Genomic DNA, 23025 nt, shown 5'->3' on the forward strand with positions numbered 1-23025 from the left:
TATGAAAAAGTACTCAACATCAGTAATCATCAGGCAAAAACAAATCAAAACCACAATGAGCTATCACCTTATACCAGTCAAGATGGTTATTATGAAAAACAAGAGATAACAAGTGTTGGTAGGGGTGTGGAGAAAGAACTCTAATACATACTGCTGATGGGGATGTATAAATTGGTGTAGCCACAATGGAAAACAGTACAGATATTTTAAAAAAATCGAATAAGGAGCTACCAGGTAATCTAGCAATCTCAAATCTGGGTATGCATCCAAAGGAATTGAAATCAGGATCTTGAGATATCTGTGTTTCCATATTCAATGCAGCATTATTCACAATAGTCAAGACATGGGTGCAAACTAAATGTCAATGAATGGACAAATGAATAAAGAGTGAATAAAGAAAAGGTGGTATATACATACAATGGAATATTATTCAGTCTTAAAAAAGAAAGAAATCCTGCCATTTGCGATAATATGAATGAAGCTGGAAAACATTATGGCAAGTAGAATAAACCAGACACAGAAGGACAAATACTACATGATAACACTTACATATGGAATATCAAGTAATCAAGCTCATAGAATCAGAGAATAGAATGGAGTTGCCAGGGACTAGGATGAGTAAGAAATGGGGAAGTGTTAGTCAAAGGGTATGAAGTTTCAGTTATACTAGATGACTAAGTCCTGGAGACCTACCATACAGCATAGTGACTATAGTTAATAATACTCTATTGTGTACTTGAAATTTACTAAGAGGATAGACCTTGTGTTCTTTCTTATCACACACAAAAAGTTATAAATTATTATATATTATATACTATATTTTAAATAAATATAATTATATTTTATAATCTGTAATAAATATTATACATAATAAATAATCTATTCTATAAATATAGTATGTGTGTATATATGTAAAACTTATCACTGATCTAAATAAAAATATTTTAGTAATCATATTACTTAGCAGTATTCACTTAGGCAAATAACACTTAAAATTTGAAAACAATTTCAGAATTTTTCAGAATTATTTGTTTGCTAATCTAACATGTTTCCTGAATCTAAGATGAATTCAACTATAAGAAGAAATACATTTTTAGGGATCCCTGGGTGGCGCAGCGGTTTGCGCCTGCCTTTGGCTCAGGGCACGATCCTGGAGACCCGGGATCGAATCCCATATCCGGCTCCCGGTGCATGGAGCCTGCTTCTCCCTCTGCCTATGTCTCTGCCTCTCTCTCTCTCTCTGTGACTATCATAAATAAATTAATTAAAAAAATTAAAAAAAAGAAGAAATACATTTTTATGTATCGCTGAGAAAGGAAAAAAATATCCTGCCAATCCATTATAATATATCACCCAATTTCAGAGATGGATTTATACATATATTTGGTGTTGCTATGGACTGAGTTATGTTCCTTTCAAAATACATATATTGAAGTTCTAACCCCCAACATCACTATTTGAAGACAAGGGTTTTAGAGAGGTAATTAAGGTTAAATGAAGCCATAAGGGTAGGGCTCTAATCCAATAGGACCAGTGTCTTTAGAAGAAGAGGAAAATACACCATGTCTGTGCATGCACAGAAGAAAGGCCATGTGAAGACATAGCGAGAAGATGGCCACCTGCAAGTCAAGAAGAAAAGCCTTAGGAAAAACCTAGTCTTCCTACACCTTGATCTTGGGCTTTATTGTCCAGAACGGTGACAAAAAATTTTCTGTTGTTTAAGCCACCTAGTCTGTGGTATTTAGTTATGGCAGCCTGAGAAAACTGATACAGGTGTGTTCAGGCATTATATAAAAATTAAGTTGTACTGGGGCACCTGGGTAGTTCAGTGGTTAAGCATCTCTCTTTGGCTCAGGGCATGATCCGGAGGGTCCTGGGATCAAGTCCCGCGTTGGGCTTCCTGCAGGGAACCTGCTTCTCCCTCTGCCTATGTCTCTGCCTCTCTCTGTGTCTTTCATGAATAAATAAAATCTTTAAAAAATTAAGTTGTACAAATTGCACAAACTATTTTGTCCATGATAATCATATGAACTATAAAGAAAGTGCTCAAATTGTCTCGTTTTAGAATTTGAAGTCTATGAGAATCTTCTATGATGCCCTTCATCCTAACAAATTTAGGGTAATCTAGATAAAAAGAACATCACCTCCACCCCTTCATCCCCCTTTTTTTGGTTATCACTTTGTACTATTTAAACAAGGTTATCTTTTATTCAGAAAAGTTTGTAGCATTAGAGGCAAAAGCTTAGACAAGATATTTGCTATTTTTTTCTGTTAAAGCCCAATAATAAACATTTTAGATTTTGTGGGACAAAGGGCAAAATTTTGAAGATATGAAGGTAATTTATGCAACAAGAGATAGAATGTTCCACAAATTTTTAATTGATGAAATTCAAAATAATGATTCTTTTGGGGAGGTGATGGAATTTCAGTTTATTGGTATTTTAAGTTATTGTTTCTTATCATCAGATCAAATGTTCATCTGTGAAAATAATTCTTAGTTTGCTGGCAGTGTAAAAACAAATGGTGGGCCAGATTTGGCCCTGGTTTAGCCATCAGCTTTTATTGCCTACTCCTGAATTTTAGCTCTGACCTGATGAGAAATTGTGGCAGTTTTTCTGGGCTCCTGCTGCCTGAACACAGGCACGAAACATGACAGAGCAGTGTCATGGCCTCTTTGTCCTGGATACTCAACTGTAGTCCCTATCCGGCTGCATAGGTATCACCTGGGAGCTTGCTAGCCCTGCAGAATCTCAAGCTCCACCCTAGAAGGAATGAATCAGATCTGCATTTAAACAATAAGCCTCAGAGATTCCTGTACACATTAAACTTTGAGAAGTACTACTCTCGAAGAAAGCACTACGAGACCTAATCTAGCAAAATCCAATGAAAGACGGTTCTCTAGACAATTTCAAGCGAAGCGCAAATATTTAACTCATTTACCCAGATATTTTAGGGCAAAGCATATTTTTACCTGAAGGATCTAGATAACTACATTTGCTTTTTATTTGCTACTGCACTCTGATGCTAGTGAAAAATGACTTTCTTAAAATTCAAAACAAAGTTTGATTCCAACCTAAATTTAATCCATTCCATTTTTATTCTTAACTTCTATGAGATCATAACTCGTCTAAAGCAGAGTGTAGTTTATCAGAATGTACACATTTTAAACTTCCAGCAGATCTGTATTTACAAGATAAAGCACATGGTTCCACAGGAGATATTATATTCAGATAAATAATGTATGTTTTAATATCAGCTGTGTAGTTGTAGACAAGTCCATAAGAGTCTTGAAGCTCTTATCGTTTATTCTATTACCCTGCCATGTAATAATTTTCCAAATTAGACCACAATGAAATAAAGAAAAGTCAGAATTTATTCAAATATTGCCATTTCATATTGAAACAAAATCTAATACTAAAAAATAGATATGTTAAGATTCTTCAGTTATTGGTTAAATTTACTGACTGATAAAACTATGGTATTTTTTAATGGGTATTCTGATATATGAGTTTCTGATATGTAACATAACTGTGAGTATGAAATTCTAGTGAGCCATGATCCATGATTTTGGCCAATTCCCAGAATAGAAAATTTGCTCATGTAAGAGTATATGGGTGTCCATAAACCACTCTCACAGAGACAGCTATGATTTTATTGTCATATGTATCTGCTACCTTGCAGAAGATATTACTTACCCACTACTAGAATGGCATATTTTTTTGCTTTTATTGTTCCTATTAGTAGTGTGTTCCTATATTTGAACTGAGGTATTCATATTCTATCTTTTGTATCTCTTTAGACCACTGGAACTCATTTCAGGATAGTCAGCTTTAGTTGGTGTTTTTAATTTTTAAATATGGAGCAGGTAACTCATTTACATAGAGATCAGATTCACAAATGTATCTATAGGACATCAATTATTGTTTCAGTTGGTGTTCTAGATAGCTACTTTACCTCAAGTTTAATCTATTGTTGATGTCCACCTTAAAAATAAGAACTTGAGAACATTAATATGCTTTAATGAAACAAATCAACAATTGAGTAAATTAATGATTCAGGAGAGATATTTACACATTACTTTTTTTTTAGTATTTATAGTTTCTTCATTGGGTATTTTCAATGGGCATGCACTGTGACTCTTTGGGGGGAAGAAGCATCAATTCTAAAACTGTAGTAATAAAAGAGTGGTTTTGCTAAAATAATCCTATATTCAATGAAGGTAATTGGACCCCTGACTCAATTTTTAGTTTATCAAGCACTTTGGCTCAAATCAAAAAACGAACCTTTTTAAAAAAGATTTATTTATTTATTCAGGAGAGAGAGAGGGCACTTGCACATGCACAAGTGGAGTAATCCACAGAGGGAAAGAATCTTCAAGTAGACTCCATGCTGAGGGTGGAGCCCCAGGCAGGGCTCAATCTCCTGTTCCATAAGCTCACGACCTGAGCCAAACCAAGAGTTGGCTGCTTAACCGACTGAGCCACCCAGGCTCTCTCAAAAAGGAACCTTTTATCACTGTCAATTTTTAGAACAAGTATAGTTACTGGTTTCGTAAAAAGTGACCAACACCTTGGCTGTCCCTTTATCATAAAGGACATGGGGTTAAAATTTGAATTTTCAAGTTTTTATTTTAAAGAGGAAGGTCTGTGAGATATTTGAAAGTACTTCATCCACATTTCAATTTAAATGTTATTTAAAAGCCAAGATAATTGCTACCTACTGTGTTATACACTTCTGCTTTATGTAAGACTTAATAACAATCTTAATTAGGCTAATTTTAGTCAGATTAATACTTGTGTATGTCAGCGCTAAACTACTAAATACCACATACTGCAGGATTTTAATTAACACTAAGGAAAGGAAATACTCATAATGTAAACATTTTTGAACTGAAAAAGGCTAAAATGAAGTATGCCCAATTATGACAGAGAATAAATCACAATATCACTGATTTTAGATTTTAGGTGAATTAAGGTTGACTTTTAAACAGATAAATCTGTTCACATGTAATGTTAGGAAAATAGTCTTTATAAAAGTCTGAGTATATCAAGCCTTGGCCTTCCACAGTTCTGGAGGGTTTGGAGATTTTTTAAAGTTGGTACTGTGATATACTTTTTGATTTCTTTAGGCGATAAATGCAAGACTGTCATATCTTGAATCAGAAACCCTTCTTTCGTTGCATTGTTTATGAGCTAGATAGAAGAAGTAAGTTTATTTTTCCTTTTGTTAAATTTGTAGTTTGACCAACCCTCACTTTTGGCCTGGGCTTTGATTATCCATGTCAAACACTAGGTATCTACACTGTCTGCATCATCTGCCTCCTGAAACATGACAGTTACTGGGAGGGAAATAGACGAATGTGGAAGAGAGTGTGTGTGTGTGTGTGTGGGGGGGTCCAAACGTAACTGTCCCTTGTGGTGATGAAAGGATTTTTTTTCCTTCATTTCATAGACTTAATTAGAAATAGCAAGGAGGTGCCTGGGTGTCTCAGTTATTAACCATCTGCCTTTGGCTCAGGTCATGATACCGGGGTCCTGGAACTGAGCCCAGCATTAGGCCTCACATTGAGCTCTCTGCTCAGGGAGGAGTCTGCTTCTCCTCCCTCAGTGCGTGCTCTCTCTCTGTCTCTCTCTCTGTCTCAAATAAATAAATAAAATCTTAAAAAAGAAGAAATAGTAAGGATTCCAATTAACAATTATAAATTATTTACCTGCTATAACTTAACAATTATTTATAACTGGTATGTAAAATAATAATAATAATAATAATAATAATAATAATAATAATGCAATGGTCTTAGAATGAGATGACTTGAATTCAAATGGCACTTAGTCTCTCTTGAGACCTTTGATCTATTAAATGATGGTTTATCATGAAGCTAAATAGGATAAGAAGGTGCCTACGTTCAAATTAGGAACTCATAAAAGGAAATTTTAATATTGGACTATTCACTTATGTAAATTACTACCAAAAAACTACCCTAGGTTTGTGCTTGTATGTCCTGATAAAACTTGTTAATCTTCCGTAATCATAAGCAGAATATGGAGAACTGAAGCAAACATCTAGTTTTAAAAGATGCATATCATCACACTTTTTTTTTTATATTCCCATAGCAAAATATTATGCAAATAAATGAACAAGTATGTAAATGAACAAATGAATGGAGTCTGGCTTAGAAACAACTGAATTCAGTATTCTGTACTCAGAGGAACATAGCTCTTTCTTTTTCTTAATGAGTCTAGTTTTTTCTTTTTCCTGTCCAACAAGTCTGTTACCAAACTTGAAGGGGAATATTTAGTTCATATATATGAGATATGTTAGGTAACTCTGCCTAACTTCCCTCCATCCATAAAAAACATACCCCTTTTAAAGAATAGAAATGATTTTAAATATGTAAGAGTGAAGAACTGTCCAAGAGAAAGTAACTCATATTTAAAATGAATTTAAGATATCGTATTCTCAGGAATGGCTTCTAATGTAGTTCTTTCAGTCATGTTGTATAGCATATTTTTCTAAAATGGCCCAATTAAAAAAATTAGTAATTAAGCATAATTTGGGAGCCCAGACTGGATTTCCAGTATACTGTACACGACTGCTGAAGTCTTTGGCATTTTGCAATATAAATTACCCCCCTTTTTTCCCACACTCACTCTGTTTTAATAGTGTACTTGCTGAGGGCTCCTGGGTGGCTCACTTGGGTAAGCCTTCACTCTTGGTTTCAACTCAAGTCATAATTTTAGAGTCATGAGATTGAACCCTGCATCAGGCTCCACACTCAGCATGGAGCCTGCATGAGATTCTCTCCCTCTCTCTCTGCCCCTTCCTGCGTGTGCTTGCTCTCTCTCTCAAATAAATAAATAAATAAATAAATAAATAAATAAATAAATAAATAAATAAAATCTCTTAAAAACTAGTGTACTTGCTGAGGGCATTTACAATGTCTTGCTTTTTGTTTATATCTTGAAATAGTGTTGGGCATTCACTAAATACTGGTTTTAGAATTTCTACAGTGGCAGACCAAAAAGTACTTTTTTAAGATTTAAGGATTGTCAAAGCTTAGTGAGATTTATGCTTTGCCTAAATCTATTACAATAAATAATGTTGAAGTTAGTGGCTTAAGAACTATATCAACAAAGTTTATTTGCTAAGGTCCTCTATACTTGGAGATGGCAATGTACACCGAGGTAAGTGTAGTCATTTTGAATTCTTTCCAAAAACAAACCTATCCTGTGATGTGATCTGAGGTGATCTGGTTGATGGCTTTGGTAAATAACAAGAAGCATGTTCCCTAAAAGTAACTTCTACAAACAGAGAAACAGCCAAAAAATATGTAATAACAGGTTACTAAAAGGCTACATGGTCTCCACAGATCTCTAAAAGGAAGGAATTAAGAATAAGAACGGGTTAACCAAGAGAAGAAACTTTTCTAGATGCCTGACCCTGACTATTTCAATGGAGTTACTTCTCAAGTAGACCATAAGACATTAAGTTACCATTACATGATATTTCTTAAGCGTTTCAAATTCCTTTTTGCTTTCTGTTTATGCCCACCAGCTAGACCTGTTCCCTACACATAATAGCTCAATACTAGTTAATTTTTTAAAGATTATTTATTTATTTATTCATGAGAGACACAGAGAGAGAGAGGCAGAGACACAGGCGGGGAGCCTGACTCAGGGCTCCATCCCAGGACCTCAGGATCATGACCTGAGCCAAAGGTAGACACTCAACCACTGAGTCACCCAGGTGTGCCTCAATAGTAGTTAACATTTATAGAGCTTTCACTATGTGTCCGGTCTATGCTCCAGGCACTGAAGTCATCTGGAGTGATTCTGAAAGTCTTTCAGAACAGAGGGACCACAAATGTATCTAAGATATGCCCCTCAGTAAATAAAATAAGTGAACTAGAAGACAAGAAAGGTTAGGTGACTTTTCCAGGTCACCCAGCAACAGCTCAGTGGCAGACAGAGGTTGAGGCCCAGATCTCTGATTCTTAGGTTGAACCTGGTTTTTGCTATACCAGCACTTGTCCTCTGTTCCCTGGTGGTGCCTGAGGGAGCTCGGCCAGGAAGAGGCGAGTGTGATCAGAATGGCCTTCAGCTCCTTCTCTCCCACCGAAATGGGAGAAATTTTATTTTACGGTCTACTGCTTGTGTTCTGAGTAAGTTGACCTAATGTTTTCCCCTTTCAAAAATGAGAGTAGAGCTTCCGTGTTCTCACCATAACAACAAGAAAGCAGCAGTTATGTGAGGTAGAGGAGGTGTTAACTAACCTTATTGTGGTAAACACTTTGCAATATATACAATGTATCAAATCATCACATCTTACCCCTTAAATTTACAAAATCTTATATGATAATTAAGCTGGAAGATGAATAAAATTGGGAAAAATGTTTGAAAATTTTTGCTATGTACCTTACTTTATGAATAAGTATTATGTAGAAACTCTGAATCATACTAATAATTTTTAGTATATTTTGCTACTGGCTCAGAAGTTAAAGCCTCCCAAGTACAGTCAGGCATTTTATGGGTTCGTTAACCTGTGTTAATTTTTAAGAACATATTCAGCATTGACTCAGGAGTAAGGACTGCCTCCCTTGAGGGAAGATAGGCCATTTGTTAGTACTGGAAGTTTCACTGGGTCTCTAAATTAGCTGTGTCCTCTGAGAAAGCATAAAAGGATGGGAAGAAAATGGGCTGCTGATGTCTGCATAGAGACTTGAGGAGCTGGCTGTTATTCTTCTTAAATTCACCCTCTTCTCAATTTGCCAAAATGGGTCTCTACTCCAGAACATATAGCTAGCTTAGATCTTAGCAGATTTTTTTTTAAGTTACAAACAATTCACTTGAGATGCTGAGTTGTACTTACTAATGCATGCCAACAAAAATGATCCATTTCTCTTCAAGGGAAAGAGGCAGGTGCTGAAATACTCCATACAAGGAGCCAGAATTAATACTGGTAGGATGCTGATGACATTCATTACTGCAACTGGCAGAAGAAATCCATCCAAATTCAGGTTGGAATTCATGGTCTGCACATAATATCCTGAAGGAATCTGTATTTGAGGGAGAAAGCAGCCAGGCATTAAGATAGTAGTTTAACTCTGGAGAAAGCATCCTGCTGCAGATGCCTTCTTGCCCTTTGTACGTTCTCTGTGACAGATGAGCAGGATGTTCCCCAGCTCTTCAATGTCCCAATTATGAGCTGACAAAGGGCAATATGAGCTCTGTTAGTCTATTGACAATATTACTGATCCTTTGATCCTTTATGGAGGAATCTTTTGTCACTCAGTCTAACTTCTTAATTTTCCTATGGAAAGTAAAGGTGGCCTGGCCCTAATTTTGTGCTTAGGATGACACATAAGACATCAAATAACTTACTAAAAAAAATGTAACATTGCTTATAATGAAACAGACTTTTCCCTCAAACAATAAAATAAAAGACAGTACAAAGTATTATGGATGTTTGTTTCTACCCTGATGAAAAAAAAATGGGGGCTAGAAAAAAATCCTTTGTAAAGCATCTAGTTTGGTGGCAAAATAGATAGGAATGATTGTTACAAAGAAGAGAGGCCCAGTCTAGAAACACAGCACTTGTCACAGGCTGTCTTTATTGCCTTCTTGGATTGGCTTCACTTCTAAAATGAGCCAAGTAACACAAAAAAACGAGAAACAAAACATACTTGTGTTTACACTCCTGTTTTAAACTAAGTGTGTGGCACTTGCGGACCACAAAGGAAGCTGCATGAAAAAGGCTTGCATAATAAACTAAGAGATAAGAAATGAAAAATAAACAGACAAAATCCCCCCAAAACCAAAAAACCAAAACAAAGAAAACCTGTACCCCATCCCAAACCCTCAGAGTAGTATCAGAATTTCTTCATTTTTAAAAAACCCTAGTCCTAAGTAAAAGCATAACCTTAACTTGGAGCCTTTCCAAGTATTCCAAACCTCTTGTTAAAAAGACAGTGTCACAGGAAGGAGGGCATCTCGTCACTTTTCTGGTTTGTGAACTTGGTTGCAATCACTCATCATTGTCACTCACAGTGCTTAGTATGTCCTTAATTCCCAGTGGAACACAAGGCTGCTAAGTGGCTTGGAGAGGAGGTCCCCCTGAGTCTTGTCCTTAAGGAATGGATTCTCCAACCATTTTTTCTTGCTGTGCATGCACTGCATTAGGATTGCTGCCTTCCCACCATATTGGGAGCACAGCCCACCTCAAATAGAGAACTTCCTGTTTGAAACTTTTCACCGACTCCTGTTATCAATTGTACAATTTGAGAGAGTATAAGAAGAGTTAGAGTCTCGAGTACAGCTGTTAACAAGCCCACCACTTATAAAATGAGCCCCCTACTATGTTAGCTATGTTAGCTATATTAACTACCTAAAACCAGAAATGGACCACATTTTCACAGACATTCTTTCTATCTATATAAAATCTGTCCTGGTGATAATTCACCTTCCAAGCTTTCATTTGCCCTTTAGAATTATAAACAAGGACTGCTTTGGTTGGGTGCAGACGGCAAGACTGAAGGGGACATTAACTAGTTCTGCCCTCCTTCAATAAAATTATTAAGCACGTATCCCTCAATCAGAGGAAAATGAATGATTTTTTTTTTAAGTGCTGGCAGCAGATCTGCTCTAAGACTGAAAGGCTCCCAGCATAATTTGGAAGTTTCTGTTACTGATTTCAAATGAGAATTATTGTTAATAGGAATAAAGTTATTATCGGCATGAATCACAGACACAGAAACCTGTTAACTTAATAATGTGGTGAATGTACTATTAATCTTTAGTGAAGCAATATTAATATATTGCCTAATCTAAGAAAAGGCTCCAGTGTCTTGAAAGCTTGAAATCATTTCTGCTTCTGCCTCAAGTTCTGAAATCATCCCCTTTTAAAATTTTAAATACTTTTATTTCATACAAGCCTCTGAGTATTCAGAAATAATTGCTGTCAATAGAGATTCATTTTCACCTTTGAGTGGCCAGTAATGTCAAATGGCAACATCATCAGCCTTAATATCAACATATTTTAAATGTATGCCTTGGAACTGAAGGTCAATAATAGCTACTAAATTTAAAATATGGAATTCAAGGATGTTTTATTCTTGATACTTTGATCGCTTTTATGCTGGTGATTATTTCATCTGAAGGGAAAAATCTAATTTCAGCTTGTCCCATTGGAAGTTTTCTCTGCCTCCCTTGAGAAGTACATTCTAAACAACTTCTTCTTCTCCTCCTCCTCCTCCTTCTTCTTCTCCTCCTCCTCCTCCTCCTTTTTCTCCTCCTCCTCCTCCTCCTCCTCCTCCTCCTCCTTCTTCTTCTTCTTCTTCTTCTTCTTCTTCTTCTTCTTCTTCTTCTTCTTCTTCTTTTGGATTTTCTGGCATAACATTACTGTGAATAGTTTGGAACCAGTAGGTGTTTCTCAGGAATTTTTAATGCAGCTGAAAGAGAGGCATTTTGGGTAATAGGAAAGTGTGGGTATTGATACCAGCACTGAGTCGGAATGCCATATGTTAGTGGAGTGACTGCAAGCAAGTTAGAAGTTATTTAATGTTTCTGAGCCTTGGCTTTAGGATCATAATATCAGCCTTTGTAAGCTTGCTATAGGGATTAAATTGGATACTGTAAAGTCATCTTTTCTGAGCTATGATACATATAGGTGATCAAAAAATAGTAGTTTTGTTCTTTGCAATAACTGGGCATCTAGATTTGGTGAGGGAGTTAAAAACTGGTTTATTGAAATTTATGGTAATTTATGTCAAATTAAAAAATTATGACAATTTGCAGAAGAAGCTCAAATTTAGTCAAAAGAAATAGCAAGTGTCACTGCATTATGAAGATAAAGAATCAGCTATTTGCACAGAAGGTTTGAGGCTGGCTATGGACCACTTAGTAATTTTGCACTTACTATTAATTTTGCTTTTTAATATTTTTTATGATATTAAAGATCATATATATGGGTTATATTTTTGTGTTTTTGTGCTGGCTCCTAATGTGGAGTCAGGAGGGAAGTTGAATTTGCTAAATTAACTTAGCTTTCATGCAGTGTTTATAGCAAAGTTTCTTGGCAAACTTTTTTGCAAAGTTCTAGATAAAAAATGTTTCCACATACTGATTCTATTGCAAATACTCAGTCCTATTGTTTTCATGCATTAGGAGACCTAGTATGACAAATAAACAAGAATGGCTATGCTCCAATAAAGCTTTATTTATTGTTCCTGAATTTTGAATTTGTTGTAATTTTCATGTCATAAAATATTTTTTCTTTTGATTTTCTCAAGCATAAAAAAAATATAAAAACCTTCTTATATTGCAGGGCATGAAGAAAAAAAAAACAGTGAGCTGGATTTGGCCTGCAGACAGTAATTTGCTGACCCCTGGTCTATTAGAGCAAGCTTTGTCCTCAGAGTCAGCAGGTGGATTTGTTTTTCCTTTCACTAATATTAACTATGTGACTTAGCTATCCCTTCCAGAATCACTTAATTTTTCCGAGTCTCAGTTTCCTCTTCAACAAATGAAGTAGTTGAGTAAGTTAATCTCTAAATTTCTTTTCAGCTCTACTGCTCTAAGATTTATGGATATAACTTACTCATTAGCCTTCTAAATTCAAAGTTGTGGCTTAGCAGCAAATATGGTCCTGAATTTCTTCAAAGACTTTATAATCACTTATATTTCTTCATAAGTTTGTCTTTGACAATTATCATATTAAAGTTGTTTTTTTTTGAAATCACATTTATTTATGAAAAGTACTTTGGACTTGCTATTTTCCCTCTAATTTCTCCGTAGCACAGGCACTGATTCACCAAGGAAGTAAAGGTGGGTGGGGAAAAAAATCACTTGCTCATTAGTACATATACTTAAGAATATAGTGGAGGTGGTACTTAAATCAGTCAAGTTAGTTACATGTTAGTACTAATTTTTAAAGGCTTAATGAAGGAGGAAGGCCAATCTTTGGCTGAAAAAAGGTTGGGTAATTGCCCATAGATCTTGTATTTTTGTGTATTGCTCTTATGTCTTGTGACTATGCACTCTGAAATATCGTCCACATCTTCTGAAAGACATTTCCAGTTTTACGAGAGAAACAACATACTGGGTGCTCCTCAGGTCTGCCTCTGCCTGACCTCACTTGTCTTTTGAAATTAAAGCCTATGGTGATGAGAAACATTTATAGGATGACTGCCTGACAAAGTTAGGCAGTGAGGAGAGTCTGATGGGCTGAAAATAAATATTTACTTGTAATGTTCACATACGATCATTTTATTATTCTTGGGTTAGTGCTAATTACCCTTCCTTACCTGCATAATGCATATTTTGTAGAGGAGCTGGAAAATGAAGAGAGGAAGAAGAGTGAAGAAATATTTTGTGTCTTCCACATGGAGCTCACTGTAGCAACCACCATTTTTTTTCTTGGCATGGTCTAACCAGCTTGTCACATCTCTAGCAAGACTGCAATAGTGCAGACAGCATATTTTCAGTGCATTAATAAACACCCCAAAGGTTGTCAGGAGAGAGCAACCTGCAAGTAATTCGAGATATTATGTATTAGTAAAGGAATTGTTCTTCCATTTTCCAAGATGTCAATCAGAAAGATGACAATTGCAAGGATGAAGGGCAGTAAAGTGACTGAGAAGGTTTTAGCACCCAAGGGGTTGAATTCAAAGGAACACTCTTCTGACAAGGGTTCTGGCATCCTGGTGACCAGCCCAAGGTGGTGCCTGACAGCTAATGTAAAAAATGAAAAAGATAAGATCAATGGGAACATACTAAAAAGGGAAGAAAGGTGACAAAATAAAACACCAAAGTAAGAAATTCCACAATCTCTTAGAAGTCTAACTCATTAATGAGTAAGACAACCAGAACTTTCTTTTACAGTTGTAACACAAAGAACTAGTACTATTTCTTAATATAAATTGTTATATAAATAATCTTCACTTGTCAGGTAGAGGGTGGTTTCTTATTTTGACATGGAGATGAAGCGAAATGTATTCTCTGCTTTGACTTTATCCTTGAATTTCAGACGTAAGGTTAAACTTTGAACTCTTCAAATGACTTTATACATGTTGATAGTGTCACTAAAAGTTCAGATTGGATTAGCTGGCTTTTGACTTTTCCAGTAGTTTCATCTGGGTTTATATGGCTGTCACTTCAGCATCCAAAGCATTTTATTGCTTCAGATGTTAGCAGTCACTTGCTGCTTGTGATTTGCAACCTCACTGTTGCTTCTTTTATGATCTTTCAGATTCCACCTTCTCTTTGACTCCATTAGGACTTCCTGATACAATGAGATAAGCCCCCCGCCCCCTTTTAGTTAGCAGTACAGCTGTGTCACCATAATTGTTACAATTTTTCATGGTACTCCCTTGACCAAATAAATCCTCCCACAAATTACTAGACACAAAATCATGGTTGCAGAATAAGTGGTATAATAAATGTAAAAATGTTTGGGTTTCCCCCAGAGAAGGCCACTATAGAAATTGAAGGTATAATCTGATTGTCATTTTGTTTATGTTCAAATTTCCCATAATAAAATTCTTCCTGAAATACATTCTAACCAAATTCATATAAGTGCCACTGAGTATTGGTTTTTATATTTAAATAAAGAATATTTATTAAAAATTTTTTATGGTTATAGAGTGATTATATTGATTTGATCTCTTTTAAGAGTTGTAATAGACCTATTATGTCAGCCTTTGATTAATTGAGGAAGCTGGGGGGCCTGGTAATTGAATATGGAACCTTTAACCTCTAAGTCACTGAATCAAATCCAGTCCAAATTGGTAGTGACCAAGAATGATTACAGCAGTGGCCCTTTGGTGGCCTCTGTGAAGTGTGTTGAGGTCAAGTGGAAGTATGTTGGAATAATTGCATCGCCTATAGGCTCATACCTGTGGTCACTATTGCCTCTTCTTAGTCACTATTGCCAGACACAGAGGAAAGCCCCAGGCGTGAGAATGCCAAGGGCCCAGAAACACCTGTAAGTGCTATGTCTATTAGGAAAGAATAGGGACATCTTTTTATTATTGCAGGAAGAACTGCTCTATTATGAGACTTTCTTAGCTATTTCAATTAGTTTACTTAAGACTTTAGTAAAATGAGAACTGAGAATGTCTTGATGAACAGTCTGGAGACTGAATTTGAACAGGTCTGGGCTAGGAGGCTTAACTTCCTGACATTTCCTTATGATGTTGTCTCTGTTGCTCATCAGCCTGCTCTCTGCTCAACTTCTGCAAAACAGGGATGTGTAGATGGTAAGGTTATTACTGGCATTAATCCAACTTACTCTATGCTTTCAAATAGGCTTTATGATGACATGATCGCTATTCACAGCATGGAAGACTAATTCCAAGGATATTCTCCCCAATTTCCCCACTATTTTTTTAAAACTTAGGCACTTATATTGAATACATGTTTTGAACTCATTTTTCCTTTTTTATTTAAGCAAATCATTATTTGTTTTAAGATGAATTAGCATCTGCTCTTAATGCATGGCAAATTGATATATGTAATCTTATTAAACAGTTGAATATCTTTATCATCTTATTTCTATTTTTTCTTTTTAAAGATTTTATTTATTTATTTATAGAGACACAGAGAGAGAATGAGAGGCAGAGACACAGGCAGAGGGAGAAGCAGGCTCCATGCAGAGAGCGGGACGTGGGACTCGATCCAGGGTCTCCAGGATCATGCCCTGGGCTACAGGCGGCGCTAAACCGCTGCGCCACTGGGTGTGCCTATCATCTTATTTCTAAAGAGAAATCTTTAGATTATAACTTCTTAAACTAGCTGTGCTAAAAAAACCTTTTTTTAAAAAAAGTTTCAACCATTATGGTCAATACATTTTAAAAATACTGTAAAATGTAATACCTAAAGAATAACCTCATTTGAGAATAAAATAAAATAAAATATAAAATATAAGTTCTGACATTTTTATTATTAGATTAAACAGACATAAAATCTAACTTTATGTAAATATTTCTACATGTTTCTTCTCAGTGTCTGTATTTATTTTGTTGCATACCAGTAACAAACAGTTCATTGATCAGCACTGTTCCATGGACAAGGCTTTGAATAGCACTAGCTTCAACTGAATACAACTTTGAAAAATAAATATATTTAAACCAATAAAATTATAACTGATAGGGTAATATGAAGCAACAAAAACAAAATGGTTAAGAACAAGAAATGATTGAGCATGAAGGAGGTCTAAAGTTTTAGCTAGGACAAGGAGGGCACATAACTGATTCCAAACAAATGTGAATGCAATCATTCATTCGTTCAACATATTAAGTACCTACTATGTGCCAAGGGCTTTTTGGGTCCTGAGAATATAATAGTGAACAAGATTTACAAATCCCTGAGTTTTCTTTATGGTGGGGGAGACACTAAATAAGCAGAAAAATATTAGGCATGTTCAATGATGAAAACAAAATGGACCGATAAGATAGACATTCATTATGGGATAGAGTATGAAGACTACAGAAAGAGTTGAAAATTGAACTGAGGATTGAATGGACCAGAAGTAGGCAAAAGATATGGAAGCAGCATATGTGAGACATGTCATAGGGTAGAAATAAGCTGAGGGGCACCTGGGTGGCTCAGTCAGTTAAGCATCTGACTTTGGCTCAGGTCATGATCTCAGGGTCCTGGGATCAAGCTCAGGGTCAGGCTCCCTGCTAAGTGGGGAATCTGCTTATCTCTCTCCCTCTGCCCCCACCCTCTGCTTATGCTCTTTCTATTTGTCTCTCTCAAATAAAATAAAATAAAAATCTCTTAAAAAGTAAGAAGAAATGAAAAAAAAAAGAAAGGAAGGAAGAAAAAGAAGAAAGAAAGAGAGAGAGAGAGAAAGAAGAAAGAAAGAAAGAAAGAAAGAAAGAAAGAAAGAAAGAAAGAAAGAAAAAGAAAGAAAGAAAGAAAGAAAGAAAGAAAGAAAGAAAGAAAGAAAGAAAGAAAGAAGCTGAAAGAGGTTCAGGATCCATAAAGGCCAATGAGGCAGTAGCTCAGTTAGTAAGAATATTGAAGGGAGGTCCAAGAGTTGGTCAGGGATCAATCAGACTTTACAGGCTAAAGTAAGAAGCTTGGGGTCTGACTTGCATGTTATGGGAAAGTATTAAGATATTTTATGCAGAGGGGGGATATTGTACATTTAAGAAGTTACTCTGGAAGTCTGGTAGTGGTGTGGATCATAGGTTTTAGAAAACAAGAAGGGAAGCTGCTAGAGGGCAAGAGGTAGTGGTAACTTGGACATAGTGATAGCAATGAAGAGAAGTGGACAGCAGGGGATATGTGTTTGAACAACCAGCAATATTTTATGATGTGGGGGGAGTTTGAAGAAATGAGACAATTTGAGGATGACTACTTATTCTTCCCTTAAAAAACTGGATGTTGGTGATTTACACTGAGATGGAGAAAACAAGAAAGGGGCTGGGTTACAGCTTGGTGAATCAGGGGATGAGTTTTGGTCAGGTTAAGTTTGAGAGGACTATTAGATAAGCAGGGCAAAATGTCGATGCCCATCTTCAAGAAATGTATGAGCTCTTGTCTTCTAATAACCTATTTTCTTTTCACTTTTTGAGGGCTTATACCTTTTCATCCTTGCATTTTTATTTTAATGACGTTTTGAGAAGTAGCATTAAACACATGTGACTAATCCACAATTTGATTAGAATTCTTCTCTCTGAATTTCAAAATGTATATATATGATAGGAGAGGGGAGGTAAACTGTGTAGAAATGTATCAAATTGAAAAAATAAAAGTTTTGTATGGTAAAAGAAATGTTAACTAGAAGTTGGATATACGAGTTTCAAGGTGAGGTCAATATGAACTTGGGCATTTGGTGCATAGCTGGCATTGAAAGTGGGATAAGAGATTACTTAAGAAAAAAGGATATGAAGAGATGGGGTCCCTGGAACGAATCCTAGGGTTTCGCATCAGTTAGAAGATGATCAGAGGAGAAAAGAAAAAGACTACCAAGGACATTGAGAAGGAGTGGACAATGTGCTATACGGGTTTTAAGTCAGAGGGGAAAAGAAAGCAGGGGAAATAGTAAGCCTAAATTGATCAGCTGGCCTGGGAGGGAATCATAAGCTAGTTGGAAAGGGCAAGAAAAGGAATCGTACAGTAATCTGACTGCCTGAGGAGAGCAACAGTTGCCCCATCAAACCAGGGAGTGAGCTCTGAATGTCAGGAGAGATAATCCTGTTGAAAACATCGACATCTAAACATCACACCACCTCCTTGGATTAATCCATTAGACTTAATAGAAAATTCATGCCCTCTGTACAAATAATTTGGGGTGTCATGTAGACTCCGTTTAAAAAAATCCATTGTCATTATAATTTTCAAATTGCTTTTCTGCACCAGGAGCAGAAATGGGAAGTTGGAAAAAAAAAAAAAAAAGGAATGAAAATGCAACCGAGACTTCAAGCTCTAGTTTAAATGTGCATGGCAAACACACCAGGCGTGCACATTTTAAAATAAAACAGATGAGCTATTTTAAATGTTTTATTGCAAAACTTAAAGATTGTAGCTATTACTATTAAAAAAAACTTTAGAAAGCAATTTTTCTATTCTTTGTACCTTTAAGTCCTTGGCTCTGATGTTCTGCTCCTCTGACCTTGATCTAATCATGAATATCTATGCTACTTAATTATAATAAAAAAAGCCTACATTGCACTCTAGATGGTAGATGCACATTTTTTCTTCTTTGGTCACCTGCCAGTTCTCAAAATTATAGCAGTGGGAAGAAATGCAAATGAAGGCCGTGCTTGACAGCTAAACATAATGGAATGCATGGTCCACATTTGAAAAGTTACCTTAAAATAAAAGGTAGCATATAAAAAATCATTTCTTTAAGGTCACCTATGGCTTTGAATTACAGCTTTGAGGAATTTCCAATTTAGTCATCAGAGAGGAAGAAGCCAAAATAAGGATTATATAGTTTGCTAGAGGGAAGACAGAGTTTCACTTCATCATAGTTGGGTGATCTTATAACTTGGAAATAGAAAACAAAACAAAACTCAAAACTGCAAAGTATTCATTTTATGGAGTGTTGTATAAAGTAAACAACTCATGAAGATTTTCTGTCATATATTTAATTGCAACTAATAATTTTTTCTTGTAATTTTCCAAAGACAGTTTACTTCATCATATGTTAAAATATGTAATATGAAGAATTATACTTCTGTATTGAGATAAATATGTTCTCAAACAGGAAATCAGGAAGCAAATGGATGGATGCCATAATAGTTTTTAGAAAATTTAATTCTCGAAATTATATATATGTATGTATGTGCGTGTAATAAATACATATATTCACAAAACTCCAGGATTATGTGCTAATTATACACTCCAGAAATAGCTGAAGTTGTCTTTCCATAAAATTTAGTACTTTACATTTTTCTCTTTTTCTGCCATGTGGGGCTGACAAAGACCATCCCTCAAATACCTTTCTGCATATTGAACCCATTCCACAGTCTGCTAGGAGGATATGCACTGCTTAGCTGTGATCCACAGGCTACAGGATCCTGAGAAATGGGGTCAGAAGCTCCTGTGGATGAAATTTTCTACACTCTTGATTGCGCTGTGATAAAAGGAGCTGTATGCTGGGTGTCGTATATAAGTGATGAAGCACTGAATTCTACTCCTAAAACCAATGTTGTACTGTATGTTAACTCAAATTTAAATAAAAATTTTAAAACATAAAAATAAGTAAATAAAATGAGACCTAGCCTGAGAAAAATAAGGCCTGCTTTCTGGTTCCACATCAGCCATTTTCTGTGAGGTCCTTGGTAAGTCATTTAGTTTAATTATGCCTCAGTTTCTGCACTCAGTTTACCAATAACAAACACTGAGCATTTACCATATAAGACACAGGAATACCTAACTGTATTCATAAGTAGATCATTTCAACATAATATGGTGGATCAGATGGCAAAGATGTGCTGAAGTTGCCACAGGAGCAGAGTAAAACATATGGAATCTGAGCTATAAAAGGATACACAGTACCCTTCCCACCTACTTCACGGGTTGGGGGTGAGAATAAAGTAATGTTGGTGAAGGTACTCAATTTGTGAAAATACACCTCATTTCATCACTCTTAGTGATCGTAGTTGTAGTAAAGACATTGATAGTAGTAAAAGGAAAATTATAAGAAATTAAGGTTAGAGTTAGACAAGATAGGTAAAAATAGACTGACCACAGGAACAGAGCAAAAACTCCAGAAATACAAGTTGCTCTATACAGTGAAGCTGGCATCTCAAAATAGTGGGGAAACTACAGACTTTTAAATAAGTGAGTTGGGATAATTTGATAGTTATATGGAAAAAATAAAACAGTACACTCTTAAAACCTATTTTATTTTTTAAAAAGATTTTACTTGTTTGTTTATTTGAGAGAGAGAGAGAGAGAGAGAGAGAGAGTGCAAGCAGGGGGAGGAGCAGAGGGAGACAGAAAATCTTAAGCAGACTGTGCTGACCATGGAGTCCATTTCAGGGCTCGATCCCATGACCCTGAGATCATGATCTGAGCCAAAATCAAGAGTTGGAGGCTTAGTCAACTGATCCACCCAGGCACCCTCAAACTTATTTTAATATAACTTCCAAATGGTCAGAAATGCAAAGGTAAAAAAAGAAAAAGAAAAAAGAATATGAATACTGATAGAAAAGTTATGAGTGAATATCTTTATAATCTGGGAGTAAATAAAACTTTTCTAACGTAATTCAAAATCTAAAGCAATTAAGGAAAAGACTGATAAATTTTATTTTAAACCTACCCCCCCCCAAAAAAAAGACGAAATAAACTAAAAAATCTTGCATGTAGAAAATAACACAGGAATCAAACTCAAGATATATGACAAATGAGGAATGATGTTTGCAAATTTGGGGCACCTGGGTGGCTCAGTGGTTAAGTGTCTACCTTCAGCTCAGGTCATGATCCCAGGGTCCTGGGATCCAGTCCCACATCGGGCTCCCCACAGGAAGCCTGCTTCTCCCTCTGCCTATGTCAGAAAAAAATATTTGCAACTTTTATCATTAGACAAAGTTTTAACATCTCCAATACAGAAAAATCTTCCAAAAACTGAAAGAAAAAGTCCACAATCCTATAGAAAAAAATGAACTAGATGTATGAACAGATAGTTCACTGAAAGAAATACAAATTGTTCTAGACAACGAAAAGATGTTCAACTTTTCTCATAAGAGAAATGTCAATTAAAACTTCAGTGAGATGCCACTGTCCACCCTCAAACTGTCAAAAATCCAAAAGTTTCACAACATTACTCTTGGAAAGACTATGGCAAGATAGGCATTCTCATACATTTTTGGTGGAAACACAACATGGTATACTATGGAAGGGAATTTGCCAAAATATAGCAAAATTGTGGGTAACTTACTTGATTAAATAATCTTTTAAGAATCTATCCTTAAGGTGAAGGAAAAAATGCAAAGAGAAGATTACATCAGGCTGTTCATTAGAATCTACTTAACATAGCAAAAGCAAAAAATAACAACCCAAATGCCCAACAATATGAGACTGGTGAAATAACCAATGGTTCATTACACAATGGAGTACGAAGCAGTTGTAAAAAGGAATGGGGCATATTTTGTATATACAATCATGAAGCAATCCCTACGTTATATTAAATGAGAAAAACAGGTGAGAAGAGTGAATAATAGCTATTGCTTATATAAAGAGGGAAGAAAATACATACATGGAGACATATACATATCCATATAAAACTTTAGTATTTTCCCTTATTCAAAAATGGAATCCTTCCATTTAATTTTTAATTATTTAAAAATATATAAGTGTAGACCTAAGGGAATAGGAGAGGATAGAGGAATACAAATAGACTTTGTTTCGTCCATGAATTTTAGTACATGAAATGTTCACATGTCTTAAAAAATTAAATTTTATTTTTTTAAATTAAATTTTAAAAATATGTCTAAGTATAAAGAAAAATGGAACAAATACACTTAATTGTATATAAAGTTAGTGACATAACCAGACAAAGAAAAACTATAAGTGACTTTAAAACACAGTAAGTTTGGTGTGCATTCCTAGGGATTATAACATAAAGAAAAAAAAAAAACCCTGCAAGAATCTTGAAAGTGTTTTCAACAACCATACTGGGGGTGTTACTGTCAAAGATACAGCAAATGTGCAAATGTATTGCTGTCCTTAAGAACCAGGATTGTCGACCTGGGAAGAAATAGAAAAGGATCCGAGTTTGATAAGTAAAAATCCTTCAGCACTGGTTTTGATTAGAGTATTAGTATATTACAAAATGTATGTTATTTTAGAAAGAAAAAAATTACATTTTGTAGTTCTGTGCACAGAAAAGCCTAGAAACTGTGATAGACTAAATAGCATTGAGTGTCCCCAGAGCCAAAATTATAGTCTCTAAATACCAATGTACATGAAAAGGAAACAGTGTTTTGGGGAAAAAAGATGATTCCAAGTTCAGGGAAGGAAATGATAACCACAGAGTTTGTTGTCATATCAGAAAGCAAGAAAGCAACTAAAGATAATGGAAGGACTTATCTGAAGGACTCAGCCACCAACATGAAAAGGACCTCACTGCCCAAATATGGAATAATTTGAACATTAATAACTGCAGTGGATTGAAACTTATTGAAGGTTTTAAGTCCATTAATTAATAATAATAGTTTAAAAAAACAACTAACAGGTTGCCAATGGACGATATTGAAGTTCAACTCATTAATTTGAAGGCCTAAAAATAGCGGAAAATAATTAAACATTTGTTTTCTTCTTCTTATATAAACTGTACCTCTGTATAACTGAATAGTTAATGAGATATTTATTTTTATAGAATTATTTCAGGTAATAAAGGAGGAATAACTATAGACTACCACCATCTTGCAAACCAAAGTGGAGTATGGAATTAGACAGAAATCATCAGCTGATACTGTAAAAACAGATAAGCAGACATCACACCTCTTCGTTGAAGTACATAACACTATCTATGAAGGAATTTTGCCAAAAAAAAAAAATTAATCTGATC

General features: G+C 35.4%; 1 protein-coding gene across 1 annotated transcript in view; it reads right to left on the bottom strand.

Moving 5' to 3' along the window:
• The window catches only part of SLC15A5 (solute carrier family 15 member 5), an 83583-nt gene that overhangs the window by 43116 nt on the left and 17442 nt on the right, over positions 1 to 23025 (bottom strand). The window contains exons 4-5 of the mRNA XM_055318948.1: positions 13301 to 13521; positions 8869 to 9055 (exon numbers count right to left, since the gene is read on the bottom strand). Coding sequence (XP_055174923.1) covers positions 8869 to 9055; positions 13301 to 13521 — 408 coding nt within the window. The remainder of the gene's footprint in view (positions 1 to 8868; positions 9056 to 13300; positions 13522 to 23025) is intronic.

Source organism: Nyctereutes procyonoides, unplaced genomic scaffold (assembly GCF_905146905.1).
Source record: "Nyctereutes procyonoides isolate TBG_1078 unplaced genomic scaffold, NYPRO_anot_genome, whole genome shotgun sequence".
NCBI classification, from domain to species: Eukaryota; Metazoa; Chordata; class Mammalia; order Carnivora; family Canidae; genus Nyctereutes; species Nyctereutes procyonoides.